The sequence below is a fragment of the Ixodes scapularis genome, unplaced genomic scaffold (assembly GCF_016920785.2).
Source record: "Ixodes scapularis isolate PalLabHiFi unplaced genomic scaffold, ASM1692078v2 ptg001354l_1__unscaffolded, whole genome shotgun sequence".
NCBI lineage: Eukaryota > Metazoa > Arthropoda > Arachnida > Ixodida > Ixodidae > Ixodes > Ixodes scapularis.
In genome coordinates, this window is record NW_024610141.1 from 1 (window position 1) to 27,836 (window position 27,836).

Here is a 27,836-nt window from a genome sequence, read left to right on the forward strand (position 1 = left end):
GCTTTATATTTTAACGTTGGGAAGCACCTTCATTGTGAAGCCGATCGTCCAGGAGCTAGGGAGTGCTATTCTCGCACCGCAGTACTACCATCGCTGAAAGTTGCGAACAGAATTGGAAGTTATTATTGTAATGTCATTTGCTGATTGTTTGCTGTATTCATGGTGTACACTGAATAATATTTTATATGGCAGTCTCTAAATAAGAGTATCCATTATTATTTGCTCTGTCATATATAAATAATTGGTGGAAAGCTATTCAAAGGTTGAGGAAATGTCTGCTGCAGTAATAGGCAGGAACTAAAGAGGACCTTTGGACTACAGTGCTCGGGCAACTGTGTTTACTCTAAAGGAACCTTTAATTTTTAAATCGGTTTGCTTCGTTGCCGAGCTATTTTCTCGTCCCTTTTAACTTCCTCTAACTTTCCGTGCGCATTGCAGGTAACTGCTAACGTACAACTTTCTGAAACAAAGCCGAATTATGGGTTGACAATGCAGGAAGACTTTGCAAAAGTAAAACGGTAAAACTACGTAACCAGCGTAACGCAGTCGTCACGACCACACGTGGCTAATTGTAATATCTCCCGGCGTGCCCCGGGCCGTTACGTCATCAATGACTAAAAAACTGTCATGGCGTGGATCAGTTGTGGTTCTCTGCGAGGGACGCGACTCGAACGATTCGGCTGAAGGCTGTGTCTCACGCCCGATCCTGCCTGCGTCAGGAACCCGAAACGGCAGTTCTTTGATGGCTGGACGTAAATGCGGCGGTCGCGATGGATATTGACAGTGATTTGGACTTAAATTTGCTGCAGCAATTCAGCTGCCTAGGCACCACGGACCGTGATGTTTTAGTCTGCCAGCTTCAAAAAGTGCTGGGCTACCAGCTCAACCCGGCAGGATGCGCATTCTTCCTCGACATGAACAACTGGTGAGTTCGGGTGAACAGGGTTTAGGTCGCGGACACTGGCGACGGGCTGGGGTTTACTCGTACGTTAGGGTTAGTGGCCCCCATCGTCCGCAACTCCGTGATGTAGCCGTTTTCGATTATTTTTTTCTACACGCACGTCCTTTTTTTGTAGGTTGTTGCTTACTTAGCGGGATTAAGAGTTAAATCGTGGAAATGTCTAACATGTCGGTGTCTAATTTTTTACCAGTTGTTTGCGTCGTGCGCTTCGATAAACGGTACTCACGCAATCAGCTGTAATGAAGATGTCGACGCTTTCGTCGTACTCGAGAGAAGATTTCCCTGATATCGGTGTCTGTTCTTTTGATGGATTTTCGTTGAGTTTTGGGGTGATTGTGAGTGTTTCTGGTTGCCTCGTTTCCGAAAAGTAGGTTATACGAGTTTGTCGTAGGTCTTGTCGTAAACGGCGACTCTCGATGCAGGAACCTCCAGGCTGCTGTCTGCTCCTATTTCGATTTCGAAGCTCCAAAGGAAAATGGGCCTGGCATGACTCTCATAAAAGACGTTACCATCGGAGAAGGTGAAGCGGTGCCGCCCAATACGAGGTTTATCAAGACGTGGAGGATACAAAACACAGGTGTGTATCCGGCAACGGGGTAAAAAAAAAAAAAAAGGGGGGGGGGGGGGGGGGGTTCGTCGGACTCGGAAATTGGCTGACTCATCGCTTTTTCATGTCTGCGCGTGTCTGTATGCGCTTGCACATTGCGGTTGGACACTTTGTTTACTTACGCGTCTCATAACATGGTCTTTACTTATTTTGTGCCCTGTTTTGTGTGGGAAATAAGTGCCATTTCAATGCAGCACTATTCATCACTTGTGATGGGAACAAGCATCTTGTTCCATCTGCTTACATGCTGCGCATCCTTTGAGGCTACCTTTTCAATAGTGTTTGCGAAATGTGAAGAAAAGCAAGTGACTGAGCATTCAGTCCAATTCTGGCATGCCCCATACCTGTCGCTACTCTGTGACATGTCCTTTATTATATTATTCATGAAGAAAACAGATCAGAAAAAAGAGCATGTATAATCTTACAGTTAGTGGGAGCACGTGAGCACACAACATTGTATACTGTCACTGCAGTTTCACATGCACACTGAACTCTTACAGTGCTCTGATAGTGCCGATCCCACATGCTCCAGCGTTCCCGCTGACCTTGATTAAGATGGCACTTGCTGGTTACTTTGCAAATCGGACCGTATAAGAGAGATTTTTTTATTTGAACATGCATGACTTGCCTTGACACAACTGCCGTTGTGGTGGTCTTGCTGCAGAGTCTGCCTTGTACAGCATTAATTTTGCAGCACCGAATATGCTTTCCCGGTTATGAACAGGTACAGTGAAATAACATTAGATGCTAGCCTTGTACAAAAATATCTAAATGTTGCGTTGCTTAGATGCCTGAACTCCTATACATTAATTTCCTGTACTGTTTCATAGCCCTCTTTTGCTAGAGCAGTGGTTCTCAACCATTGATGTTTTGCGGACCTCTTGGGGATAGGCAGAGATGACTGAGGACCCCGTTCATGGTGAGGGAAAGGGAAAGGTATATTTTAATTATGTTAATGATTTCATAAATGGATATAACTAAGGGCTAGTGTGAAGTAGATTTCTTTTATGGACACACACACGAGAAATGTCACCCGAAAATCAGAATGTTTCTTCTCGATCTGAAAAAAAGACAACTTTTATTGCCGGGCTTGACTGATGAGGCAGGGCTTTGCAGACCCCCATTTGAAAACCACTGTGCTAGAGGCATAGACATTCTTGCAAACAGTTGTTCCGAGGGTACTAGAATGGTTATTAGGAAGCAGTACTGCCTTTCATACTTTTGTACGCAAATCATGGAGCCAAACTCTAAAGTTTACCTCGAGTGTCCCTCGTCTGCGACTTCTGTCGTCTGATTATATACTCTACCTCACCTTACAATGGTCTGCAAAGGACGCTTCGACCTACTGAAACAATACCAGTGCTCTGTAAGCGTCGCTTTACCTTCAGGAGGGCCGCTGCGCAGGGTGGATAGCCACATGATACGTTCACAGCACCAGATTGGCCGGAATGCCTCGTAGAAGCCAGCTGCCCCGGTGGCTCCGAGGCAGAGCACCGGCCTATGGATCCCCGGGGTGGCGGGTTTGAATCCCAGTTGAGGTGCCCGCAATCTGAAGGAGGCTTATAGCGGAGAAGGCAGAGGTTCCAGTCACACGTCATAAAATCTCCAGGTGGCCAAACTTTATCTTCGGTCCTCCGCCAGGGTGTGCCAGATGCTCTTGATTGGTTTGGCACGTAAAGCCGCCGAGTGTGACTTTTGTCTTCGGCTCGTAGCAGCTACTGTGGTTTGTCGTAAGGTGAACGGAAGGGTGGGACTGGTCGTAGCAGGAGACTTCAGGCGCGACTTGCGTGCAGGGGAGTCCGACTGGCCACCGATGTGCACCCTGAGGTTCGTCGGGGGCGACCACCTGGGCCACACGGACAGCGTCGGGGTCGAGTCGCTCCGGCCCGGGGACACGACCGACGTGTCCGTGGAGATGGCGAGCCCCGGCAAGCCAGGCATCTACCAGGTGCGTGCTCCGTTCCTTGCCAGCGACCCCCCGTCGTAGGCCGCCCTGCAGTCGTGCTGGGCGTCGACTACGAGGCGTGATCGACAAGTTTTGCGTCCTAGGCTTTAACTTTTTTATTTTGTGGTGGAATTCGAAAGGTGTTACGTTAGAACTAAAGTTTGGAATCTCATCTTTCCCGGTAGCACGCAACTTTTCAGTATAGTCCCCATCGGCAGCGGTGCACTTCTGCCATGGGTGCACTACTCCGGATGCCGTTGTGAATGGTTGAGGGCGGCTGTCGACGAGACCGATGCCGTGCCGGAGGAGTTGCGGTTCAAAGTTGTTGCCTCGTTCGCCAAATTTCGCGCTGTCAGACTTTTGGCTGTTTTCTAAGATAAAGGAACATCTGAAGGGTGCACCGTTTGCATTCGACAACAAGGTAACCGAATGAATTTATTGGTCTTTGCACCGAACACTGAACCGTGTTGGCAAAAACTGCTGTCATTAAAAAGGTTTGTTTGTACTGCCTGAACATCCCTCACTTCCCCTACTGCGGAGCTGACGTCGCGGCGTCGCGTTGCAAAAGCTTGCCGTTTTTGTTGCGCGATGTGCGTGCCGTGGAGAAGTCCTTGTGCTTTCTCTCTTGCTACCGCTTAAACGGCGACCGCCGGATGCGTGGTGCGAAGCATTACCTCACACTACAATGCGGTTCGGTTGGGTGTCTCGAATCGTCGGACGAGCGATTCATACTCCGTTCACCCCTAAGCTTACATTCTGGCGGAAGGCACAAGCTCGTTGGGCCTGTCGTACGCCCGTTTTTCACCACACTATGACGCTGCCGCCCATGTCCGCATGTAGAGAAGCGGGGTCAAGCGACCAATCAAGTTTGTTGAACTGAAATATTCGCTATGCCAAAATTCATGTTTCGTTTAACTGAAGCATAGGAAATCCGCCGGGCATATTTTTAAAGTTCGTTATTCAGAAATATTTCTTAAACAGACATTCACTCAAGTGAGAGTTTGCTGTTTAGAAGGTGCTCTGTCCCGATCGTTTTCCGCAGAACTTGGTGTTTACTCGACAAAAAATGGCAGCAGGACCAACTAGTGTAACGTCCCGACAGATTCCCTTCCCCCCAAAAATGACCCACTCGTATTTTTGACACAACCTGCCGATTCTTAAAAAAAAAAAAAAAAAAAAAAAAAAAAAAAAAGAAAACCTGAATGTTTATTTTTAGTAAAAGGCCAAACTCACCAGCCAGTTTAACAATGCTGCCGCAATGCATCAAGGAAACTTTAGTCTTTCTGCACGAGCAACAGCCTTGCTGGTGTCTGCACTTGTGGAGGACGAGTTGGCACGAGCCCTCGCATGTACAGCCGTCTGCCTCCAGTGAACTAAAGTTATGGCGGCGTCGCGCATGCGCCAAACGCTCAGTGAGATTGTTCTACTGCCGGGCCCTGGCCAATTGTGACCTCGGTAGAAATAATGTTACCTAGCCATGGTGGGGGATGAGTGAACATTACTGACTGGGAACAACGGTCAAATTTGGTTCATCGCTCCTTCCTGCAATCACAAATTTCGCAGGTGGCATAATCTATACACTAGCACTTTTCACCTTTTTTTTTTATTGCGTACTGAAAGTGTTAATTGCCTATATTCACCTGATTTGCTTTGAATTTTAGGTGGGCTATCCTCGGGATATTACAGTATGTTGTTGTCTAATTAAACGATCAGCTGCAGACGTAACTAAAAGAGCCGCGGGCGGTCACGTGTCAATTTTCCTGCCAAGCTGGTAAACTGAATTTGTGTGTAGGTCACGTGGCATTGAGCCATGCGACCTCATCTTCCCAGCTAAATTTAGCGGGAAAACTGAATTTGTGTATACCGTATTTTCCGAACTATAAATCGCACCCTTGTACAAGTCGCACATCCATATTTTGAGCCGTTTTCGTGGGAAAGTTTGTATGCGATTCACACTTTTTTGCACGGTTCATGCAATGAGTTTTTTTAGTTTATGCGCATTAATATCGTGAAATCGGAGTTTTGCTCAGTCTGTTAGATCACACGTATCGTTTGACGTTTCGACTCTCGAGAAATGCCCATAGCACAGCGCTGTCTGGTTGGGTCAATAGGGTGTTTTGCAGCAAAAGGAGCGAGCACATGCTGAGCAAACGAAATTCAACCAGCTAGAGACTTGTGAACCAAGCTTTGGAGCACTAGACCTAGCGTAAGCCAAGTCTGTGAGGCGACGCGAGCATCGGTGCGCAGGCAGAGAGATAAACCTTGAGATACTTTTTTACGGTACCTCTAAAAGATTGGCTAGGCACAATCCTTCCTTTCACATGTAGCAACACAGCTGGAGCATAGCAGAAAAACACTGCTTATCAAACAGAAACTAAGAAAGACGCAAGAAAGTATTCTGCAATGCGTGTACACCAGCCAGCCCACTTACCTTTCATTATTACTGGACTGAAGCAAAAGTATACAAAACCATGGCTGAGTAAGGCAACGTCGATAGCATGCTGTAAAAGCTTTATTTTTACTGTCTTGCCTATTCATATTGAGCCGCTTTGAGGAAACCATAATATTATCACTTTCCAAGTCGGTTATGAAAACGTAGAAGAGTGCGGCAACAGCAGTACCCCCTGGATGGGGCAATGCCACCTATGGCTACATAGTTACGGTGGTCTACAAAAGATGGCGTGCGGTGCATAAGAAAAAATAACATCACACTGTGAAGAAAAAAAAAAGCATATAAGTCACATTGCTGTACAAAATGCACCAAGAAAAATGTTTGAAAAAAAAAAAACAAAAAAACAACGAGACTTGTGCACCGTAAAATACAATAGGTCACGTGACATGAAGTTGTGCGACATCATTTTCCCCGCTAAATATAGCAAAGAAACTGAATTGGTGTTGGGGTCACGTGATGTCAATGTTTCTTCCAAATCCAGCGCCCAAACTGAATTTGCGTTTAGGTCACGTGACATTGTGTCACATGACATTAGTTTTTCTGCTAGATTTAGCAGGGAAAATGAATTTGTGTGTAGATCACTTGACATCAGATCATGCGACATCAATTTTCCCATTAAATTTAGCGGGGAAAATAAATGGCCAGAAGCATACCTCAAAGTTGCCTGAAGGTCCTAAGAAAGCTAACTGCATTAAAAGCCTGTGGAAGCTGTATTCTTTACGTAGTCTACCTCGGCCAAGCACGAAGTGCAGATTGAAGATGAGTGCAGTATCAGCTGGTACTCGTACCCTAGCTGCGCTTCACCGATCGAGTATGATCTCCAGCCGAGTGCTGCACCAGAAACACTCACCGGCCATTTATGTGTCTGTTGTCCCTTCATAGTTCTCGACTTGGCCGCTAGGGGCGCGACGATTGAATCTTTTCCCCAATAGCCCGTTGCCCTCGGCCTACATGTGGGGAGCTTAGAAAACGAGATCCTCTGTCGTGGTCGCTGGCGTCACGCCCGACACATTGGGCGTCTCCTTCCCGGCGCAGGGCCAGTGGCGCATGGCGTCGTTGGGTGGCCAGGTGTTTGGCGAGGTGATCTGGGTGATCCTGACGGTGGCGGAGGGCGGGCTGTTGGCGGTGACCCAGCAGATGGAGGCCTTTCACCAGCTGGGGTCGCCCCCCAGGGGAACACCCACGGTGCCCCCAGCCGGAAACCCCTTCGCTACTTCTCCAGGTGGGTGCTTGGGGATCCGCGCAGTGATACAGTCGTCTGCAAAGAAGTCGACGGATAGACATGTTTCATTGCGTCGGTATCAAAGGGCCGCATAAATGCAAACGCCGTTCGGCATTTGCACTTAGCAGGTGCCTTGTTCTTACAAGCTGAAGAAAAAAAAAAAGAAAAAAAAGAAAAACATGTCTGTTAAAGAATAGGTTTGGTAGGAGCAGCTTGGTAGCGACTAAGACTGAACGGAGAGAAATTAAATGTAGGCACAGATAAGGCAGTACTTTGTCTGTCTGCGTTTAAAATACCTTTTGGTTGAGTGTTTGTTATAGGACTCGTTGGCATATATGCGTGTTAAATTTTACTCGAAATTTGGCCTCTTTTTCTTGGCCCTTAAAGGGACACCGACACTCGCCAAAAGTTTATTTTTATTTTTTTGCCATGCGATTCTATATGATGTCAGAAGGCTACCCAATCAATATTTTTCTACAGAGTTGCGAACATTCTTAATGAAGCAAAAAAAATGCAAATGTTTGAAATTGAAACGCATTGTACAGAGTAATGGCGCGACAAGTCCTCTATAGAGGAGGGAGAAATAGGAGGAGAAAGTTGCCGGAAGTCACGTAGCTACACCTGACCACATTTTTTTTGTTGTTTTCCTTCACATTTTTGGTTGTGTGAAGCAGACAACAGTTTTAACACTGTAATGGTCATGCACACGAGGGGGAACTCCTCGTTTGCAGTAAGGGAACTCCTCGTTCACAGTAATGCAGCCAGACGACTGTTGATCAGAAAGTTTGCTGCCAATTCCCTGCTGCAAAGGCACTCCTCAGGCTCGAAGTCGGGCAGCGCCGTGCATTAGCCACATTTGCACCTAGTAAAAAAAGTCATACGCATGCATATTCAACACTAAATACTCACTTTGTGCTTGACGTTTGCGCATGTTTCAAGCTCTTAGCAGTTCGCGTTCGTAAGACAAGCGATGTCTTCAGCCAGTAGAAGGAGCGACGACTTGGCGACGTCTTCGTGCGAATCAGCTTGATGGTTGGGCGTTTTTAATGGGATAGATCCCAATCATATCGTTTGGTAAAACACATCTCTTTTGAAGCTAGGCAGATTCACGGGTACCGCGAACAACAGTTCTGGAGTAGAGGTCCCGTGCCCGAAGCCACCGCCCCCGCTTAGTCTGCTTTGTCCAGCCCATGACTCCCGAGCTGCTCCGGCGATTCCGTGGTACGATGCCATGTTGAGAATTACGCATTGCATGTGCTTCCAGGACGCCACAACTTTTTTTTTTTTTTTCATTCTGTGGATTAGCAGCTACTTAAAAGCTACAAAAATGGGTTTCTTAATTTTTATATTTTTTATATTGACTGTGTGCCTCCAATGACCCACGACTTTGATTATATTCGGTGGTTGTGTCTAAACTGCACGTGACCATGGAGAAGAGAGTAAGCAAGACTCAAACCGGCCAGTTCTCGATCAACGGTTTTCGGGAGGGGGAAAAAAAAAGAATTTTGAGCCTCAATTTCTATTTTGGGTAGCTGGGCTCTTGTATGTCACGTACAAGTAAAAAGCTCGTCAAGCATAAGTACCCCATCAGTGTCCCTTTCAGTTTTTTGTTCTAGCTGATTTCTCCTTTTGGCTTGTGTCGTCGTAGGGACGGTCACAGAACTGGCACCACCCTGTGAACGGCCCAGCTCCCCGTTCTCGGGCTTCCCCGCGACACCGCCGCACCAGCGGCAGCCGTTTCCCCACCAGCAGCACGCCAGTGAACCTCCTTCGCCCATGCGCACTGGGCTTCCACACGAACACGTAAGTGCTCCCCACCCCCTCCCTCCCCCACATATGCATCACGGATAGCGTTACGTGCAAGCTCGGCCAAGGTCGCGGTCTACGGGCGCTACAGGATGAGGGTGATGGGGCATTTATTTCTTGCACCGAAGTGCCATTGATGGTGGGAAGCTTGCGCTGGAGGCGGGACCACCGAAAGACCTCGGTGTCGCTCCCATCCCGTCGGCGACTGCAGTGACAGAAAGGTGTTCTTCCAAGGTTGTGGAAGCTATGCACTAAGATCATATGACTGGCTGGTTGGTTTTACATTACACAGATAAAGGTAGCGCAAAAGACGGACAAGTGGAAGACTCAGAGAAGCACCTACTGAAACAGGCGTTTAGTGAAGAAACAAAGGAAGATAAAGCAGAAGCGCAAGGAAATATACAAAATTTAAAAAAGAAAATGAAAGAAAGGATTAAAATGTATCTGATTTCAAAATGAAGTGAGTTATGAGTTAAACTTATATGAATGCATGAAAAAAGAAAAGAAGAAAGGAAAGCAGCAGAAACGAAATTGGAATAAAAGCCTACTCCATTAAAAAGGGGAAAAAAAAGAAGAGGCCTGTGAAATTATGCCAGTGAAAGCAAGTTTTCGGGCAAAACATTGTAAGTTGTGCGGTTCCTTCGCTGACGAGGCTACTGATGGCACATGGACGCACGTATCCCCTCTAGCTGCTATGACTTGCACCTCGTAAATTTCTCGTTCTTCTGTCGCTGAATGAATCCTCTCTTGCGGCTCGAGGGTTTCTTGGGTAGAAGATGTGTGGGCGGTGCACGACTGTACGCGAATATTCCTTCGAATAGGGACTCTAGATCCTCTTGGGTCTACTAAGCGACGGTGACATAGATTCAGCTCCAGAGACATTGCTTTTGTATCCATGGTGGCTTACCTTTCGCCCCCATGTTAGCACGAAGAAGCTTGTGCCCTCTCCTTTCTTCTGGCATTTTTTCATCCCACCCAAGAGAATCCTTTGACACGAGGTGCCACTCCTACGGAAAGAGGTGGATTGCCTTAGGATTTTTGTTTGATGGAATAAGCGGGTACACTTACAATTTGTACGTGTAGAGCGAGATGCCCCGTTAAACGTCAGTTGCAAGTCAGCGCTTGTCTGTGTCTTCTACTTGTCCTCGTCTTTCGTGCTACCTTTATTTGTGTACTGAACTTATGCACCAATGCCGTTGTGTTATGCCAACTTATCCAGTGTCAAAACATGTATGCTCCGTCACCTTGTATCAGAAAGCTGCAAAGTTGTACCTTCTTGTACTTTGCTTCACCTCATTGTCGAGAAAAACTCGTGTCTATTAGCACAAGTCCTTGCCGCCACTGTTAGCGGCGCACGCCCATAGCCTTAGTTCCGCCGGTGTTTTTGGGTAAAACGAAACATGGGGTGTGGTACACGAAGTGAAATCTTGCAGAAATGCCAACACAGGCTTTGTCTGACATGCCAAACCAAGTACAGGTGTAACTAGTTTTTTTTTTTTTTATGTCACTGGTAGGGTTTCATGGCAGCGGTAGGCTAACATTGTCTCGAGCACCCTTGGTTGCATGCGGTCGCAGCAGACAGAGGGCTAGTAGTGCCGCATTATCCGTGCAAAACAGAAGTTATACGGGGTTCGAAGTACAGGTAGATTAGGAAGTGGTTGTTTTTGACTCGCTGATAGCACGCATTTGACTACCAGATGGCACGGAGGGTGAAACTGTATAGACGCTTTGCAGCAGCTGTGCATGGGCGCTGCCATAAGCGACCTTCAGTTTTAGTTTCCTCTTATTCCGTTCGCTTCACGTCATCATTGCCACAGCAGAACAGGTTATTGCGACTTTAGGTGCTACTGCGTCCTTTTCCCCATCATAGACCTCTTTGGAGGCTCATAAACGCCCGCCTCGGTGGCTCGGCATCTCGGTAAAACAGGAGAAGGTCAGCTATGGCGGCTCAATCTGGCACGTGTGCAAAGCGTCTATATAGTAGGCTCATTCGATTTACCCGCACCTGTGCAGAAAAGTGTAGGGCGGTGTGCTTCCGGTCGTATCTCAATACACGTACCGGAAATACACCACCCTACAGTTTTCTGCACTGGTTCAAGAGGTGCGATAAGTGAGCGAGCCCAGTTCATTTTGTCAGAAAGGCAAAACAGCGTGCAAAGAACAGAGACGGAGACCAAAGATCTGAGCGCGACAAGTGCTGTCCTGTTTAGTTCTCCGTTTCTATTTTCTATCTCCGGTCATTGTGTGCCGTTTTGTCCCTTTGACGGTGAACCAGTTCACCCACACCCCCACCTTGATTCAGTTTATTTTGCCTGGCATTTCTTTTCAGCATGGCTGTCACATTCTGCAGTGCGAGTTAATTTATTTCCAAGATTTCTCTAGAGCTTACGATTAGCACGACCCGAACTTACGACATTTTTGCAAGTAATCGACGCACTGTTCATGAAAAAAGCACGTGTCTGCTTTCACGGGGAGCACACGGTAAGCCAATCAATGTGGTCGACAAGAGTCCAGAGGCTTACGGGACAGAGATAACTTCCTTATGTGAAAATGCTATGTGTGCATATTGCGGTTTCATGGAGTAACATTTTCTTGACTGCATTGTTTCTATGTTTCATGTGTAGAATGCGATGATTGACTGTATGTGTGCTCTGCAGGTAAATGCACGGGCCGTGTTCATAAACAGTGCATTGATTAGTCGAGTAAACATAATAATTTATTTAAAACCTTTGGATAGATTCTTTTGGAAGCGAAATTCGAGCTTCACTTGTATACGGTCATTAAACCGAGCTAAAAAGGGCACGTTTTATTTAATTCTGTGGGTGAAGGAGGCAGACGTATATCCGATATGGTATTGCTTGTATTTGTCACTTGCTTGCTGGGTCTCATATTTATTAGTTTGTTTTCTGTTAATATTGTTTTGTAAGTTGCAGGTTGTGTTTCACTTCTGTTGTCTTGTGCTGTTGTTTGAGTACCATATTTGCCACACCTCTTTTGCTCGAGCACCAGTTGAATGTCTTGCCTTTGCTTCAAGTGAGGGACGTACGAAATTAGAGGGAAGTTGCCACATACTTTTTAGAGCTCTGCAAAGGTTATGTTCATTTACATAGGGGCCAGTTCTGCTGGGTCCAATAAAAATTTAAAGAAAACAGATTGTAAGATTCCTCACTGCAACACTGAGGCATTTAAATGCAAATTAATTGCCTCATGTAGGAATCTAACTTGTTAGGCTGTCCTCGTTTTTGTTATGCCGAGCATTGACAGTCGCATTGTCTTCTTTTCCCGCAGGGAGCGGTGGGTGATGGCGTCATACGGTGTCCCTCCGCGCTCAATCACAGCCCCGACGACATGATGTCCTGAGATGAATGTCTGCTGGGAGGAAGTTTGCCACAAAACCCACCACCCCTATTCGTTTTTTTTTTCTCTCTTCCGTTTTATTTTTTGGATCATCACTTCAGCAGTTGGTGTGTGTGTGTGCTTGTGCGTTTAGCGTGGCAGACTGCTTAGTAGGGTTGTGTGCACGGCGACGACGGCCACTCGTCTACGACCGCCGAGAGCAGACGCCTTCCTTACGGACAACGGACGGACGGCGCCCGACGTTATTGTCGTGGCGGTCTGTCCTCTTTCTCTCCCCTCTCGCACATATTTTGCTGTGTCTGCTAACGGTGTGGTGGTCGTCGGGAACCGTTAGGTTCAATGGTTTTGGCTGTTCATAGAGCGAGTTCCTAGGTTTTTAAAACTAGGTAGCTGTTTTCTTTGGTTTGGGAGGCAGGTCAAAGGGTCCCGGTCATTCTTGATGCTTCCGTTTTTTTACGTAAGCTAGACTCAGCAGTTTTCTACGGGCAGGAGCTTTCACATGAAGTTTTCAGCTCTTAAAAGTCAAGTGCGGTTTCTTTTTTTCCGGCAAAGGATGTTACGATCATGTTAGATGATGCAGACTACCCAGATTCTTTATTTAGTTTCCTTTATTTTTTGTTCAGGTCGAAAAGCTCATGTCGCTGACGAGACAGACAGCACGATCAAGCTGCCCGTAAGACGCCGGCTATATCGGTCTTTCGTTTTTGTTTCTTTTACCAAATACAGTCTAGAACATAAACTTCAGGTTTGCGAAGGTGCGCTTTTTAAATAGAAAATGAGAGAGAGAGAGAGAACAAACGTGGAATTGACGCTTCTCACACGCAAGGTTTCTATTTCTTTTTTTTTTGTTTGAGTGAGTCTTGGACAAGAGAGCGAGCGATTTTAACAATGGCCTCCTTTTGCCTTCTCTTCATATCCTCTCCCCTTGCGGTGAGCGTGCGGATGCTTGCGTGGCCCTTTCAGGGCATAATCCTTTATCAGGAGTCTTCTCTGTTCGGAATGGTGAAAATGCGACTATGGAAGTCTTCGGTTTTGATAAAACTGATGCAAAGTATGTGGTGTGCTTCTCTTTCTCTTGGTGAAAAACAAACTTAATGGAGACGTCTGCAATCGCACACTGTATGTGTGTAGCCTACACGCTGTATGTGTGTAGGCTATGGGAAGTTGGTCGGCCGCAGTGGGGCGTCTGGTACGTGTCTCCGCTGTTGGCGAGAAATTTAGCCAGTAGAATACTACTGCTAGACTGGGGTCTTTAATGTGTACCATTCGGTAGGGATACACACGCTCATCCAGGTCAAAACGGGTAGGTAGGGATGGAGCCCAGGATCCCTGGGTTCTGCAGTACGAGCTTTTGCTCCACGTGCTCAGCCATCGATCCCTCTCGAATTCACGCCAATTTTCCGAATAGCATACAGTGTATATCGTTTTTCCCAAAAACTTGCAAATGTTTAGTAACAAAATGATACATACTTGACCACCTCACCTATTCTGGTGTATGTAGTAGTTTATTGTTACATTTTGAAGGCACATTTTTTTGTCGTTGGTGTGCAGAGTACTTCTCCACTCATATCAGCAATTGGGTCAGTTCCTCGCTGCCAACATTGCCGATTTCTGACACCTGTTGACGCCTTTTCGGGGATGTCGAAGGTGTTTGGTAGGTACGAGGGTGCACAAAACAAGGCCCATGCACATATGGGGAAAAACTATTGCCGTATATAGTTGGAATCTGCCGTTGGTCCTCTGGATTTAGCATCCTGCTAAGATGCCACATAACTTTACGTTGCTGTAACCTGCGCTGTAAAGAGGGGGGGCTGGCGCAAGGGCTGCAGGTATGCACCATGTCTCAGTCAAGCTGTGGAATGCATTGGCATGTGCATGATGACCCACCTAAAGGCCTAAGGACCTTAGTTTTGCTCCCTTGTGGCTGCTTGTGGTGAGAGGACACACTAGTGCACTGCCACCATCAATCAAGTAGCCCTGGAGCACTTCAAGTCTATATATTTCCAATCTTTTATGCATTTTATCGAGGAGTTGATATAACTCTGTCAATGTCGTAAGCGCTATTTCTCATGGACTGTGTATAGATTTGATCTCACAAAAACTTAATCTCGAGTTCTACGCAGATCTCGAGTGTCCCAGGATAAATGTTGCTACAGTGTTCTCTTGTAAGCGGTTGCATGTGGGCATGTGCTACACACTTGGTCACGCTCGAAACGCCAATGTATGAACCGGCCTTGAGAGCATGGAAACAAAACTAAAATTGTGCGGGGAACTATGGCCGCTCTTTATTAAACTGGGGCCGCTAGTTACCGTCCATCCCAGCATTGCTCCTTATCCAGTCCAGGTGCGTAGAGACCCTGGAGAAAACCCCCGGCTGCTTGGCCCCGGCACAGGCGACGCCAAACGAGGCAGCTCCGGCTAGGACGAAGCGGCCGTCTGCCCTCGGACACTGCAGCGGGCCCCCCGAGTCTCCCTGGACAAGATGCAATGTGCCGGGACATGGGAACGATATCGCAGGAATAAGAGATCGGTCAATCAGAAGTTGGGTACTTTAAAAGGAGAAAAGATTGCGACGTCCTTAAGCACCTGTTGTTCAGGATAGTGGGGAACCTTTATTTCTCTAGCAAGAGTACTTTCATATTTTGGTTGAGGAAAAAGGCCCTTGAAGAGTGTTAACACCGGAAGCAAAATGAAGGGAAGACAATGGTCTTTTTTCGAAATTACACCTCCTGGTAGATCTGAAAATAGTGTGCAGTAACATGTGCAAAAGACGGGATCCGGACTAAATGGTCCTGGACAAAATTGCCCTGAACAAAATGGTCTGAAGCAAATTTTGAGCTAACTAAAGCACGCTGGGATTCAATTTCCCATGTATTTTGTCAATAAAGGCAACGTGGGCGTTATTTTGTTTACATGCCGCTGCTAGAAGCTCGTTGCATGGCACGTAAACAGCGTCTCGGTAAGGATCATAGCCAAAGCCTGGGGGGGGGGCTCAGCCCCCCTCAGATTTCACCAAGGGGGGGGGGGGGCACAAGCCCCGATGCCCCCCCCCCGTAGTCTACGCCCATGCCAGTGCCTATTCGGAGCACAAGGTCATCTCCTTCTTGCACAGGGGTTGGGACGATATCCGAATGCCGAGCTCTTATTGGCTGATTAAACAAAATAGTGGGTAGACCTCAAGGCATCTAGCATTGAGGTCTACCCACTATCCTTTCAATCAAATCCGTTCGGAGCTTGACGTCATTCCGACGTCGCCTCAACTCCTGCGCAAGAAGCAGACGAATTGCTCCCCGCATAATTAGTCTCAGTGCAGCCAACACTACAAGCTAATAGGACTAATCAAGCAGTGTTAAAAATAAAACATACTAATGGCGTTTATCAACTCTTTTGTGCATATTGTTACCGGCTAGTCCGATCAATGGCAGAGTACATTGCGACATTGCACTTTTAGTGTGTGTGTGCTTGTGTAGTGACTTCCAGCTTTGTTCAATGCTCAGACTTGTGCGAATAGGAGCCATAGAGCCAAGTGAGCGATAATAGAACTTAAACTAACTTTCTAACCTCCTTTAGTTGTTTCCTCAAATATATAAAAAAATTTTTAAATACATTAAAATATGTTACGTGTGTTTTGAATAAAGCTTCGGAGTAGCAGTTCACTAAAACTTCAAAAGAGCACCCAAAGTGTCGACAAATCACTTGGGAACATTTTGTCTGTGTTTACGCTTGGGATCATTCTGGTCCGGAACCATTTTGTCCTACACCCGCAAAAGACAACATTGTGCTGACTGCTAGAGGAGTTGCATTCCTCGCTATCTGTGCGATTTTGAAACGGCAATCAGTTCGTGGAACGACGTTTTATAGACAGATTCTTTCATCGACGGCTTGGATGAGCTTTTTTCTCTAATAAGCTGCACGAGACTGTTGCTGGGAAGCGGCATGTACGGGTCGGTCTGGTGGGTTAACATTGTAGTGAGCCGCCTCAGACTGTCGCTGCAAAGCGGTGTGAACGCAGGTGGGGGTTGGGTTAACGCGCACCCCAGTGATACACATGTGACGAAATGTCCCTACAAGTTGAAATTCGTGTATTGAGTGTCGATTAAACGATTGTGTCGGCGAAACGTGCGTCCATGAAAAGTTGTCTTTCGAAACGTAATTCGACGAAATGATAGGGACCCGTTTTGAAATGCATGTTTCGCGGTGTCTCTCGAACGACCACTATAGACACCCCGTCTATAGTGGTCGTTCGAGAGACATATTTTTTTTTCTTTCTCCAAATTGTTTACTGAATTGCCTGAGGAGATGGGCCGAGAGCTCTGAGGATCGGGGCAGCATCTTTTTGAAAATTAAAAATATATTGGTGCTGGTGACCTTCCAGTTCGGGGAAGTGGGACAGACTGACGGGCTAAGCGACGGTGGCAATCGGTGTATCGAACAACGTTCCATTGACATGCAATGTTTCATCGACAAATCGTTTCATCATCCATCCAGCGCTATACGGAGGTTGGGTTAATGTGCATCCCATGTGATACATGAGTGACGAAATGTCCCTACTGTATACAATAGACCTATTGCTAAATTTCCCAAGCATCAAGGAGAATGCAGTGATTGGTGTTCCACGTGCCACACGTGCTGGCCTCAGCACTAATATTTTTCTAAGGCAAATGCCTAAAACAAATTGCACCCTGCACGCGAGTTCGTCAGCGCTTCATTTTGGCGATTTACTTCAAATATTTTATACGGGGAAGGTGCGCGCATGTGGTGCATGGAACACCAATCCCATGCATTCTTCTTGATGCCTGGGTAATTTAGCAATAGGCCTATTCACTTAATGAGTGTTGATGTAGCATTTCTGTCGACGAAACATCTGTTCATGAAAAGTTGTCCACGAAACGTAATTCCACAGAACGAGTTTTGATGAAATGATAGAGACTTGTGTGGCAAATCTTGATCCACTGTAGCCAATAAAATACAGGAAGAATACAGTTTGATGAAATTCATAAGCTTCTGCATGCCAGGAGTGAAGTTGCACGGGGTTCACTACGGTTGATCAAACGCCATTTCATTGAAACATATTAGAGATGGGCACGATCGTGCCCATCTCTAATATGTTTCAATGAAATGGCGTTTGATCAACCGTAGTGAACCCCGTGCAACTTCACTCCTGGCATGCAGAAGCTTATGAATTTCATCAAACTGTATTCTTCATGTATTTTATTGGCTACAGTGGATCAAGATTTGCCACACAAGTCTCTATCATTTCATCAAAACTCGTTCTGTGGAATTACGTTTCGTGGACAACTTTTCATGAACAGATGTTTCGTCGACAGAAATGCTACATCAACACTCATTAAGTGAATAGGCCTATTGCTAAATTACCCAGGCATCAAGAAGAATGCATGGGATTGGTGTTCCAGCTCAGTTTAGAGATAGCAGAGCTTCAGTTTAGAGAAACGCCGTTTATGGTAAAGGGACGCTGTTTCAAAAAGGCTTTCCTACTTCGTGCGTGTAATATTGGGGCACGTATTAATTCCCCCCCCCCCCCCCCCTTTTCCCGACGTTTACTTTGAGGCGGAAGTTTGCGGCAGCTCATTACAAAAATGTTAACTCGCCCGACTCATCCGTACACACCACTTAAAAAAGAGGCTCGTCGCTATTTTCTCTAAACTGGGTTTCTCTATAAAGGCCATATGAGCGAATGGTGTTTTAGTGAACAGCGGCATATCATTTGAGCGAATCAACATTTTAACGAATAACGGGGGCGCGTGTTAACCCACCACTCAGTGTTGTGCTTACGCCGCTTCGCGGCGACAGTCTCCGGCGGCTCATTACAAAAATGTGAACCCACTTGGCCTACAGGGAGCCAGAGTTGCGCGTCTGTTTACCGTGCCGCCAGGCCGCTATTCGCCAAGATCCGATCACGTGAGAAGCCGGATCAAATGCCGTGCAGGAAAGTAGACCTTTCGCGCGCCCCGACGTATGTTCCTTTGTTTTTGAGCGCGCCGCACGCCTCGAACGCGCGGCGCCGCTATTCGCCGAATTCAGTCACGTGTGGAGCAGACTCCGAATGCCGTGGGGTCCATATCAGAAGAGCGAATGACATTTTAGCGAACGGCGACATTTGAGCGAATGGTCGTTTTAGCGAATAACGGGGGCGCGCGTTAACCCATCCGCCGCGCTGCGCTTTACGCCGCTTCGCGGCGACAGTCTACGGCAACTCATTACAAAAATATGAACTCACTTGGCCCACCCGAAAACGCCGCTTCGCGGCGTCCGACTATTCGCTAAAGTGTCGTTCGATGAAACGTGGGCGTTCGCTAAAACGTCATTCGATCAAGTGAGTGCCTCCCGGCGGAAACCGGAGACACCGCCGCAGACGTCGCCGCGAAGCGTCCTGAGTTATCCTGAGTATGAACGGGGGGAAGATGGTTGGGAAGGGGGTTCAAAAGTTCAAACGCGAAGATACCCTCCACTCCCTGTTTGCGCCATCGACTAGAGATAGGTTCTGGCGCATTCATAACTTTTATGTCGCAATCGTAGAGAAAGAACCCTCGAGCACCTCAGAGAGTGGTATTGGCGTTATTTCCAGGGCGTCGGTGGTTCAGTGGTAGAATACTCGCCTGCCACGCGGGTGGCCCGGGTTCGATTCCCGGCCGACGCAATTTTTTTTTTTTTTTTTTATTGCTTTAGGTTTAATTTTTGGTCTACTTTCAACGGTCGGAACGATATTTTGGAGTCTATTCAGGAACATATTCTGTATGACGAATCGTCGTTATTGTCCAGCTCGCTCGCACCTTTGCACTAATTGTATGTTCGCGCAGCTCCACGACCAAGCCGCAGTCCCGCGACAGCATCTTTGATAACGTTGTGCACGAAGTATGAGGCCGATATTAATGCCAGCAAATACTTTTCTGGAAACAGACGAGCAGACGAGCACGTGCGCACGCTCCGTATCAGCGCTGTCCGTACGCTCACACACGCACAGACTACGCGCGCCCCTGTTATTCGCTAAAACGTCATTCGCTCATGTGATATGGACCCGCAGCGCGAGTGCCTCTTCGAGCTCGGTTTCCATCGCGTCGGTGGTTCAGTGGTAGAATACTCGCCTGCCACGCGGGTGGCCCGGGTTCGATTCCCGGCCGACGCAGATTTTTTTTTCTTTGCCTACTATAGGTGTTGCGACCACAAAGCAGGATGATCGCCTGCACTTTTGCATTAATTACATCAACATCAGAAAACTTGGCATTATGTACAGCGTACAGCGAACAATACGTGAAAGGTGGAAAGAAAAAAAAAAGCTCCGAGATCCGAAGATGGAGTGAGCAGACAGGCGAGCTTGTTTATGTGCATTGTATGTACAGCTTGTTTATGCACATATCTGTAACACATCGTTATTGACTGGTATATTTCCGGAAAAAATGAAACTTGCCAGAGTTTGCGTTATACATAAAGGTGGTCCACGCAATAACATAAATAACTATAGGCCAATTTCTGTGCTACCTTTATTCTCAAAAATTCTAGAGCAGGTAATCAACGTTAGGCCCTAGTAGCACCATATGTTGCCATAACGTGACTGGAATGTCACAAATGTAATGTAACGTTGGGGCACATTTGGGTATGTTATAGCAATGTTTGAAAACTAACGTACCAGAAACGTTCTCCTGTAACGTTGTTTGACTGTCACTGAACGTCATGTAACGTTACATCACATAGGCAAACGTTCCAGGAATGTTAGAGAAGCAACATTGGAGCAACGTTTAGAAATAACCTCTTGGTAACATTTCCATCCTGACATACGGGCAATGTTATGCAGGGATGTTGGCCTAATGTGACGAAATGTGACGCATCACCACATCACACAGAGGCTGGTCAAGGATACACGAAGATACCAAACTTATAATAGTTCAATGTTGATTCTCTTGTTCAAACATTTTTATTTTTTTACAAACAGAAAGACCGCTCTAATGCTTGTGACGGGCGTGTTTGAAACAAATGTTCAAAATGTACCCTGGAAAGATTGCAGAAAATTAAAAAAATATCTGTCCAAAAGGTTTATGATAAAATTGAATTCATTTGTGTGTATGGCCTTTCCTTGCTTCCTTCCTGCCCCTTAACGGGTTGGCGAGTCTGCTCAATATTCACAAGCTAGCATGCACTCTCATCAGAGCTTTTAGGTTAAGGTCATTCGAATGTCCAGCTTTTGGAACGCATGCTAAAGATAACAAGAGGGTGAAGTCATGGGGTGTTATTGTGTTATCAAAGGTGGAAAACTCACGCTGGTGACGCGACGACCCAAAGACCTCCCGAACATGTATAGGATGGCATGAGAGTCGTAGCCTGTAAATTAATTTGGAACATGTAGCTAGCTGAAATTATCACCAAAAGTGTATTTTAGTTGTGTGCTCTATTGCGTTATTTTCGAAGCGTAGCTCTGTTTCTGTGAAAAATACGAACATGATTACCCTACGGCCAGGTCGCAGAGAGCTCTTGGGATCGACCAACTGCTCTATCCGACCCGAGCTTGCTGCAAAATGATTTCTACTATTTAAAATAGAAGCGAGGACTAATTTCACGACGGACTCAGGTCAAATCGAGCGACTGGGTGGTTCTTACTCTCGCCCTGTCTCGGTTGTCTGCGCCAGTGCTTGCCATAGAGATTTAGAGAAATCTTGGAGCGTGCAGTATAAGATACACCCTGGTTGAAAATTTGAAATAGTTACATGCAGAAGCTCATATTTCAGTCCAATTTACAGCTCAGCACTCTATTCGGAAAACTCAAAAAGTGGTGGCTCATTGCAGCACACTGCAAGTGAGACAACTGGCGGTAGCCATTGTCTCATAGACAGAGGAGGGGAAAAGGGAGACGGTTGAGGGGGAAGGTGAGCGATGAGATGGGAAGGAGAATAGAGGCAGGAAGAAAGAGGTCAAGTATGAAGGTCGAAGGCCAAAAACACACGCTCACACAAGGAAGAGAGGAGACAAAAGGAAAAGGGGAATGAGGATGAGAGGCCGAGGGAGCATGAAGAGAAGTGGGGCAGGGAGGACCAAGATCAGACGGAGGAGAGAGGAAAGAGGGGAGGAAGAGCACACAGAGGGAATATGAGACCAATGGGGGAGAAGGAGTGGAGGGGAATGAGGAGATGGGACGGGGTGGGGCCAGGTAAGACGTAAAACATTGCAGGTCATAGGCCTCGGTTGCATGGACACAAGATCACACCTCCCCGACCACTCAAAATGAAGAGCCATATGCAGCTGCCACCAAAAAGAAAAGGTCAAAGGCCATGAACATAGAATCACTCAAACGAGAGAGAAGGGGGAAGAGGGGAGGAAAGATGAGTAGGATGGGTAGCGGGAAGAGGAAGGTGGACAAGAGAGTAGAGGAAGAGGGGAGGGAGGAATAAGGAGACCGAGGAGATAGAAGGGGAGATGGCGAGGAGGAGCAGTCAAGGGTCCGAAGTCGAGATCAAAGGTCAAAGGCAACGAACATATAATCCTATGAAGGTGGGGAAGGGGGGGCCACAAACATTAAATCATGCGAGGACATGAGGAGTGAAAGGTTGGAAAAGGCAACATAGGAGAGATGGGACGGGAATGGGGTGAGATTAAAGAAAAGTGAGTGAGGGGGGGGGGGGGGGGAGGGGCAGGTAGGAAGGAGATCTAGCATCAAGGGCCACGGATACAAGGACGCACTCCGCCGACCACTCAAAATGAAGGGCCCCAAGGGGGGAGGCATTCACTTTATCGAGTGACGTGTAAGCGAATGTTCACGTTTCACCGAATGACACTTTAGCGAAAATTCGGACGCTGCGATGCGGCGTTTTCGGGTGGGCCAAGTGGGTTCACATTTTTGTAATGAGCCGCCGCAGACTCGCCGCGCGGCGGATCGGTTAACGCGCGCCCCCGTTATTCGCTAAAACGTCGATTCGCTCAAATGCCGCTGTTTCCTAAAGCGTCATTCGCTCATCTAATATGGACCCTAATTGTAATGAAACAAGTATAATCGCACACACATTGTTAGCCCCCGTTCACTTCTCGCCAAAGAGCCGTCGACACGAGAACATATTTGAGCTTGAGGCTTCGAAGCTTGCTCTGCGTGGACCGCTCTTTGCCTACATTTGTTATCTGGACACATCACAATGGCACAGCACAGTCGCATAGCTACGGCACTACCGTTTCGATGTTAACAGTCCACTATCGTTACCGATATTACGGTCGAGGTCATCCACTGATCACTGCAAGACGTTGCAAGATCGCCATCGTCCGCCATGATTGCACACTAGTACGGCATCACGGTTATGGCTGTACGGCTTATACCAATTTCCAATTTCTCCAATCGATGTAATGTTTTATAACTCTTAAAAAAAACTTATTTTAGTACTGTTAGATAAATTTCCACAGTTTATTCCTACTTGAAACTTCATGTTTAGTCGTTTACTCGTTTACGCACACTGTTGACAAGCCAAGACGCCAAGAGTGCAAGTAGCTCAAGCCAAGCAAGGTCGAAGCCAGGTTGACCACGTGACCGTATGTCAACGGACCGTCAAGGCCTGTTTCATCGGACCGCCAGGAGCAGGACTGCTCTGCCGATCTCTCGGCGTGGAGGAAACGTAAACAAAGGTATGTTTCATTTTCGTTGTTGTTACTACTTGTGCTGAACAATGGAGCGGGCGAAGCGTTCGCTATCAGAGCTATCCGATCGCCAAAAAAGACGTAGGGTAGCCGAAAGTGTTCGCAAGGAACTTGAAAGTTGCGGTACGAGCAGTGAGGAGTCGGTGGACACTGAGGAAGCATACCCTCTTTCACGTGGACAACAGGCCGTGGCAGCACATGCAAGTTTTTCCGGAGAGTTTGAATACCAACGAGCTTCCGAGTGTGAATCTGAGTCGAGTGATACGAGTGGTGCACGAAATAACCTAATCTCAGAACACCTGTGTCAAAATCCCCGCTGCGAATTCCCCGCGTTACCTCCCCCTCTTCAAAATCCCCGGCCTTCAAAACCCCCTTTCCTTTATCCCCTTATCAGTTCCCCCGGGCCATTGGTCCTTAAAAACCATTTGGAAAAGCGCTTTTATGGACACTTCATAAAGCTGAGCTGTGTTATGACCATCCTAGCCAGCCCCAAATTTTCTTTGACACACTGTGATCTTGGAGAATCTCTCTTGAGAGGGTTTGTTTCTGGAGCTGGTACCTTGTATGAGAGGGTTTATGTCTACAACATGCACTCCCTGATCCACCTGACAAGACGTTCGACGGTTCGGCCCTGTCAACACCTTCTCGGCCTTTCCCTTTGAGAACTTCCTTGGGAAGCTCAAGAAGTTGGTGAGGGGTCCTTCCTTGGCACTGCAGCAGGTTATCAAAAGGCACTCAGAAGTGAATCCCACCACCGTGTCAAGTTCTGTGCAACAGAAGTGTGCTCTGCTCAAGCAACAACCTGAGCCGCCAAGCTTCAAGAAAACCCAGTGCAGTGAGCTTGTTTTAGACGGAGCACATTTCTCTTTGAAGGCGTTCGACAACTGTGTTCAACTGAAGTATGGCAACATTGTTGTTGTTAGGAACTTCATTGAGTCAGATGGGAACCGTAGCATCTGCGGACAGTTTTTCCGAAATCTCGGCAACCTTTATACTTCAAAGCTGCCATCATCAGAGCTAGGAATTTTTAGAGCTACAGGGCTCTCCATGCAGTATTCAGTGGGGAGTGTGCAGGACATCAGGTGGAAGTGCGTCTGCTTGCAATATAACCAGGGACATGATTGTAAACCTGAGACTGGGGCAGAAAGGAGAACACAGCAGAAGGTAGAAAAAGAGGAGGCAATGTCTCAAACTCAGCTGCAAAGTTTATTTCGTACGCGCCTTATATACCACAACTCCAACGCTGTCTCTACAAAAAGAAAAATATATGACAAGAGGACAATGAAATTTGGGTAAACCCTCTCTTATCTCCCTTGACCTCTCCTGCGAAACACTCACACAAAGGGTCACATTCTAGCATAACCACCGCCATTCGGCGTTGGAGTTGTGGTATATAAGGCGTGTACGAAATAAACTTTGCAGCTGAGTTTGAGACGTTGCCTCCCCTTTTTCTACCTTCTGCTGTGTTCTCTTTTCTGCCCCAGTCTCAGGTTTACAATCATGTTCAACTTACACCAGCTCGCCTGCACTCTGACTATTTTTTCGATAACCAGGGCTATGCTGTTTTTTTTATCTACTTCACTTGCAAGTGTGATCTATGTTTGCAACTATTGTACATTGGTTGTGCTTAATTCGAAAACTGTATTTTTAGTGACTTATGACTGGTCTTTAAGGTAATAACGGCTTTATTTGTTGATTTCAGGAAATGTACTCTCTTGTCCATTTTTTGGCGGAAAATGATGTCGCAGTTGTCCCTACCTGTTGGGTGTGCAATGGCTGCACGGCATGGCCACCCTACAAATCAAATCTGTTGATGATGGCAATTAGAGAGCGTGAAGAGCCCTCGACTGACTGGGCCACATTCTCCTGTCAGGTGATGGCATCATGTTGTAAGTATAGCAGGGTGTCTAGCAACCAGGAAAACCGGGAATTGTCAGGGAAATTTTAATTACCGGGAAAAATCGGGGATATTGTCAAAAATCAAGCCCAGTCATGGAAAATGAGCCGGAAATGCCATTGAGTGCCCTGAGCAAAGAGTTGAGAACCTTGGGGCAGAGAAATAGGCAATAAATTCTGCTTAGAGCGGAGCGCGGACTCTGCTCACCCAATGTAGAGTGTGCTAGAGCACTGCACGAGCCAGAATTTCTAGACCCGGCCCGGTAGAGGCACGGCCCGGGTTTGGCCCGAGCCTAATAGAATATTTAATTTCCGGGCCCGGCCAGACTTGGCCTTGAAGAGACACGGCTCGGGCCCGGCACGGACCCGACAGAATTTTAGACAGAAGCTTGAGCCCAGCACGAGCCCGACAAAATTTTTGTTTTCTTTAATATAAACCTGAGCTGGCCCAATCCTCACAGATTATATACATGAGCCCGAAAAAGTTGGCAGGCTTTAACCTAAAAGCTGTCTAACCATAAAGCGAGCATATTTGATTTAATGAACAAAAGTTTAGGATGCAAACAAGCTTGTGGTGGTTAAACATTTGACTGGTGTGCTCGGCTTTCTTGTTTCAGTGACACATGAAGATGCAAAGTACAAAGAAAAAAAATTCGGAAGCGACGTCCGACCTAACATTGAATAATGAAGAGCGGGAGAAGAGAAAAAGGAAGAGACTGCAGCATACTCAGCATAAGGAAGAGACTGCAGCATACATTTGAGGATGAGGACTTCTATGACCAAGATGTATGCACCTAAATTTCTGCAACACCTTTGTATTCGGGATTCATTTGCCCTCCTTTTTCATCAAGCTTGCCTCTTCTGCAGGAACGACGTAACACTCAGCCAGCCCCTCAACTTCCAGAACGTGCACCAGAGCCCAAGCAAAAACGCACACGTATATGTTTGCTTTTTGTTGCTGCAATTTCTTAACGCTTTCCAGCATTTAGATTTTTTATTTTATGTGATTAGCCTCAGCTTGGTTAGCCGCAATTGTGATAATGAATGGTATCCATATTGTTTATTGAGCACCTGCTGCTTTGATGTTTCTTTTAGAGCGCAGCTCTTAGGCGGCCGTTTCCGGCTTGAGTGCTGTCGCCGTCGCCGTAACCGCGGCGACGTTTCGGCAAGGTGACTTTTCGGCACCATGCCAAATTGTCCTCGCGGGGTCACGTGACCCCCGTCAGGAGGGTCACGTGATCTCACGGTTACGGTGACGCCGCTCAGAGGGAGGTGTGGCAGGGAGGAGGGGTATACCCTTTCCTCGGGACCCTTCCCTCCTCCTCTAGAGCTGCACTCTAATTTAGCGTTACAGGGAGTTGTAAACGGCTTTCATTTTTTTTATCTAGTAATTTTTAATTTACAAAGCTGCTAGTTGTGGTATGCTTCCTCGCACAAGGACAGTTATAGCCTAAGGGATGGTGAAGTGGATATTTTTAGTTTGACGGTGCATATGTTTGCTTTGTATTGCTGCAACCTCATGTTTGCATAATTCTGCTGTACTAGTCATTTTTATTTTACAATTTAATTTATTTTGTTTATTTACCTATGCTTTCTGATCAAAGGATACATTAGAATGCTTGCTGTTTGTGCACTCTAACCCTAGCACTTTTTATGAACCTGTCCTCTGCTTTATATGTGGAATGGTTTGGGCAGCGTTAGGATTGACCACTTCTTAAAGAAAGGTGGTACATTTTGTTTTACACCACCGAGCACTCTTTGGTGTAAGGTACATTACCATATAGCTGAATGACACAATCAGCTATACACGTTTGCAAGCAGTCATGTTTCCAAAAGTAGTCTAGCCACCATGGGTAGGGAAACGTGCTCTCAGGGTACCAATCTGTCAATTAGCTTAGTGACGCTTTAGCAAGCCTTCATAATCGGATTATCTGGGGTGCACCCGAGCTGGAAGATGGCAGCGCGCAAGGGCCCGCCATTTTGCAGACTCTGTCTCATTTTTGTTAGTGAGAGAAAACGAAGGCTTCTTCAGTATCATCTAGGAAAACCACATGTCCAATATTATCTCCATTTAAATCTTTATGAAATGGATCAGCAAACTGCTAACCCTAGCTGACAATGTAGGCGCAAACGACAGCGCAGTTGCTACTACGGCTTCAGTGCACCAAACATCAATTTACTATGTCAGGTGCATTGTTACATTTTCTTTGTTTTTTCCATGCACAGTCAGTCCTTGACTTAAGCAATGTCTTCTCCAAAAGTTGGTTCAGCGGTGTCCACATGATTGGCACAGACCTGGATGTGCACGTTTCTCATGGTTCACCTCTGTTAAATAATAATGGCATTGTTTGCACAATGTTCACATACTCAATGGCTTATTTATGTACTATTTAGTAGAGTAGTGTTGACGATTGGGCTAGTTGGTCATTCATATTAGCGGAAAACAAGCAGCGCAAGGACAAGGACAGAGTAGAAGGCGGTAGACACACACAGCGCTGACTTACAACTGACCAGTTGTAAGTCAGCGCTGTGTGTGTCTACCGCCTTCTACTCTGTCCTTGTCCTTGCGCTGCTTGTTTTCCGCTAATATTTAGTAGACCTCGCTGCATACTAATGTTCTTCAGATATTTATTCCTTTGAGAAAACTTGGCTTTAGCGTAGGTTGCAGTGGTGCAGATGTCGTCAGACACGGAGCAGACAACACTCAGGCCCGTCTGTTTGCGTCGTCCTCGCAGGGGTAGCACATCATCATTTGTACCATGGGATTGGTCATGTCTCCTCTGACTCTGCCATCGTTGCCTGTAGAAGCCGATGCTTCGGGTTCTACTTGGGCTATGTTTAAAGCAAAATTGCATAGGAAATATTCCACCAATGCATGAAATAAAATAGTTATTTTTATATTTCTTTTTAAATTTATTTTTTATTTTTATTTGAAGTCTTATAATTCCAAAAGTTTTGGAATTA

At 46.6% G+C, this 27,836-nt stretch overlaps 1 protein-coding gene, 1 long non-coding RNA gene and 2 other non-coding genes across 4 annotated transcripts; all 4 read left to right on the forward strand.

Moving 5' to 3' along the window:
- Positions 1-522: 522 nt before the first annotated feature.
- On the forward strand, positions 523-13,404 carry LOC8024904 (protein ILRUN). The gene is made up of 6 exons (XM_029970810.4): positions 523-925; positions 1,384-1,538; positions 3,362-3,516; positions 7,001-7,187; positions 8,836-8,990; positions 12,282-13,404. Exons 1-6 carry the CDS (start codon positions 771-773, stop codon positions 12,351-12,353), a joined length of 879 nt encoding a protein of 292 aa, XP_029826670.1. The 5' UTR covers positions 523-770; the 3' UTR covers positions 12,354-13,404.
- Positions 13,405-18,937: 5,533 nt separating this feature from the next.
- On the forward strand, positions 18,938-19,008 carry Trnag-gcc. Its single transcript has one exon. It is a non-coding gene; the product is annotated as a tRNA-Gly (tRNA).
- Positions 19,009-19,423: 415 nt separating this feature from the next.
- Positions 19,424-19,494, forward strand: Trnag-gcc. Its single transcript has one exon. It is a non-coding gene; the product is annotated as a tRNA-Gly (tRNA).
- A 4,990-nt stretch (positions 19,495-24,484) lies between these two features.
- On the forward strand, positions 24,485-25,811 carry LOC121834544. The gene is made up of 3 exons (XR_006077249.1): positions 24,485-24,865; positions 25,490-25,658; positions 25,740-25,811. It is a non-coding gene; the product is annotated as an uncharacterized LOC121834544 (long non-coding RNA).
- Positions 25,812-27,836: the final 2,025 nt, after the last annotated feature.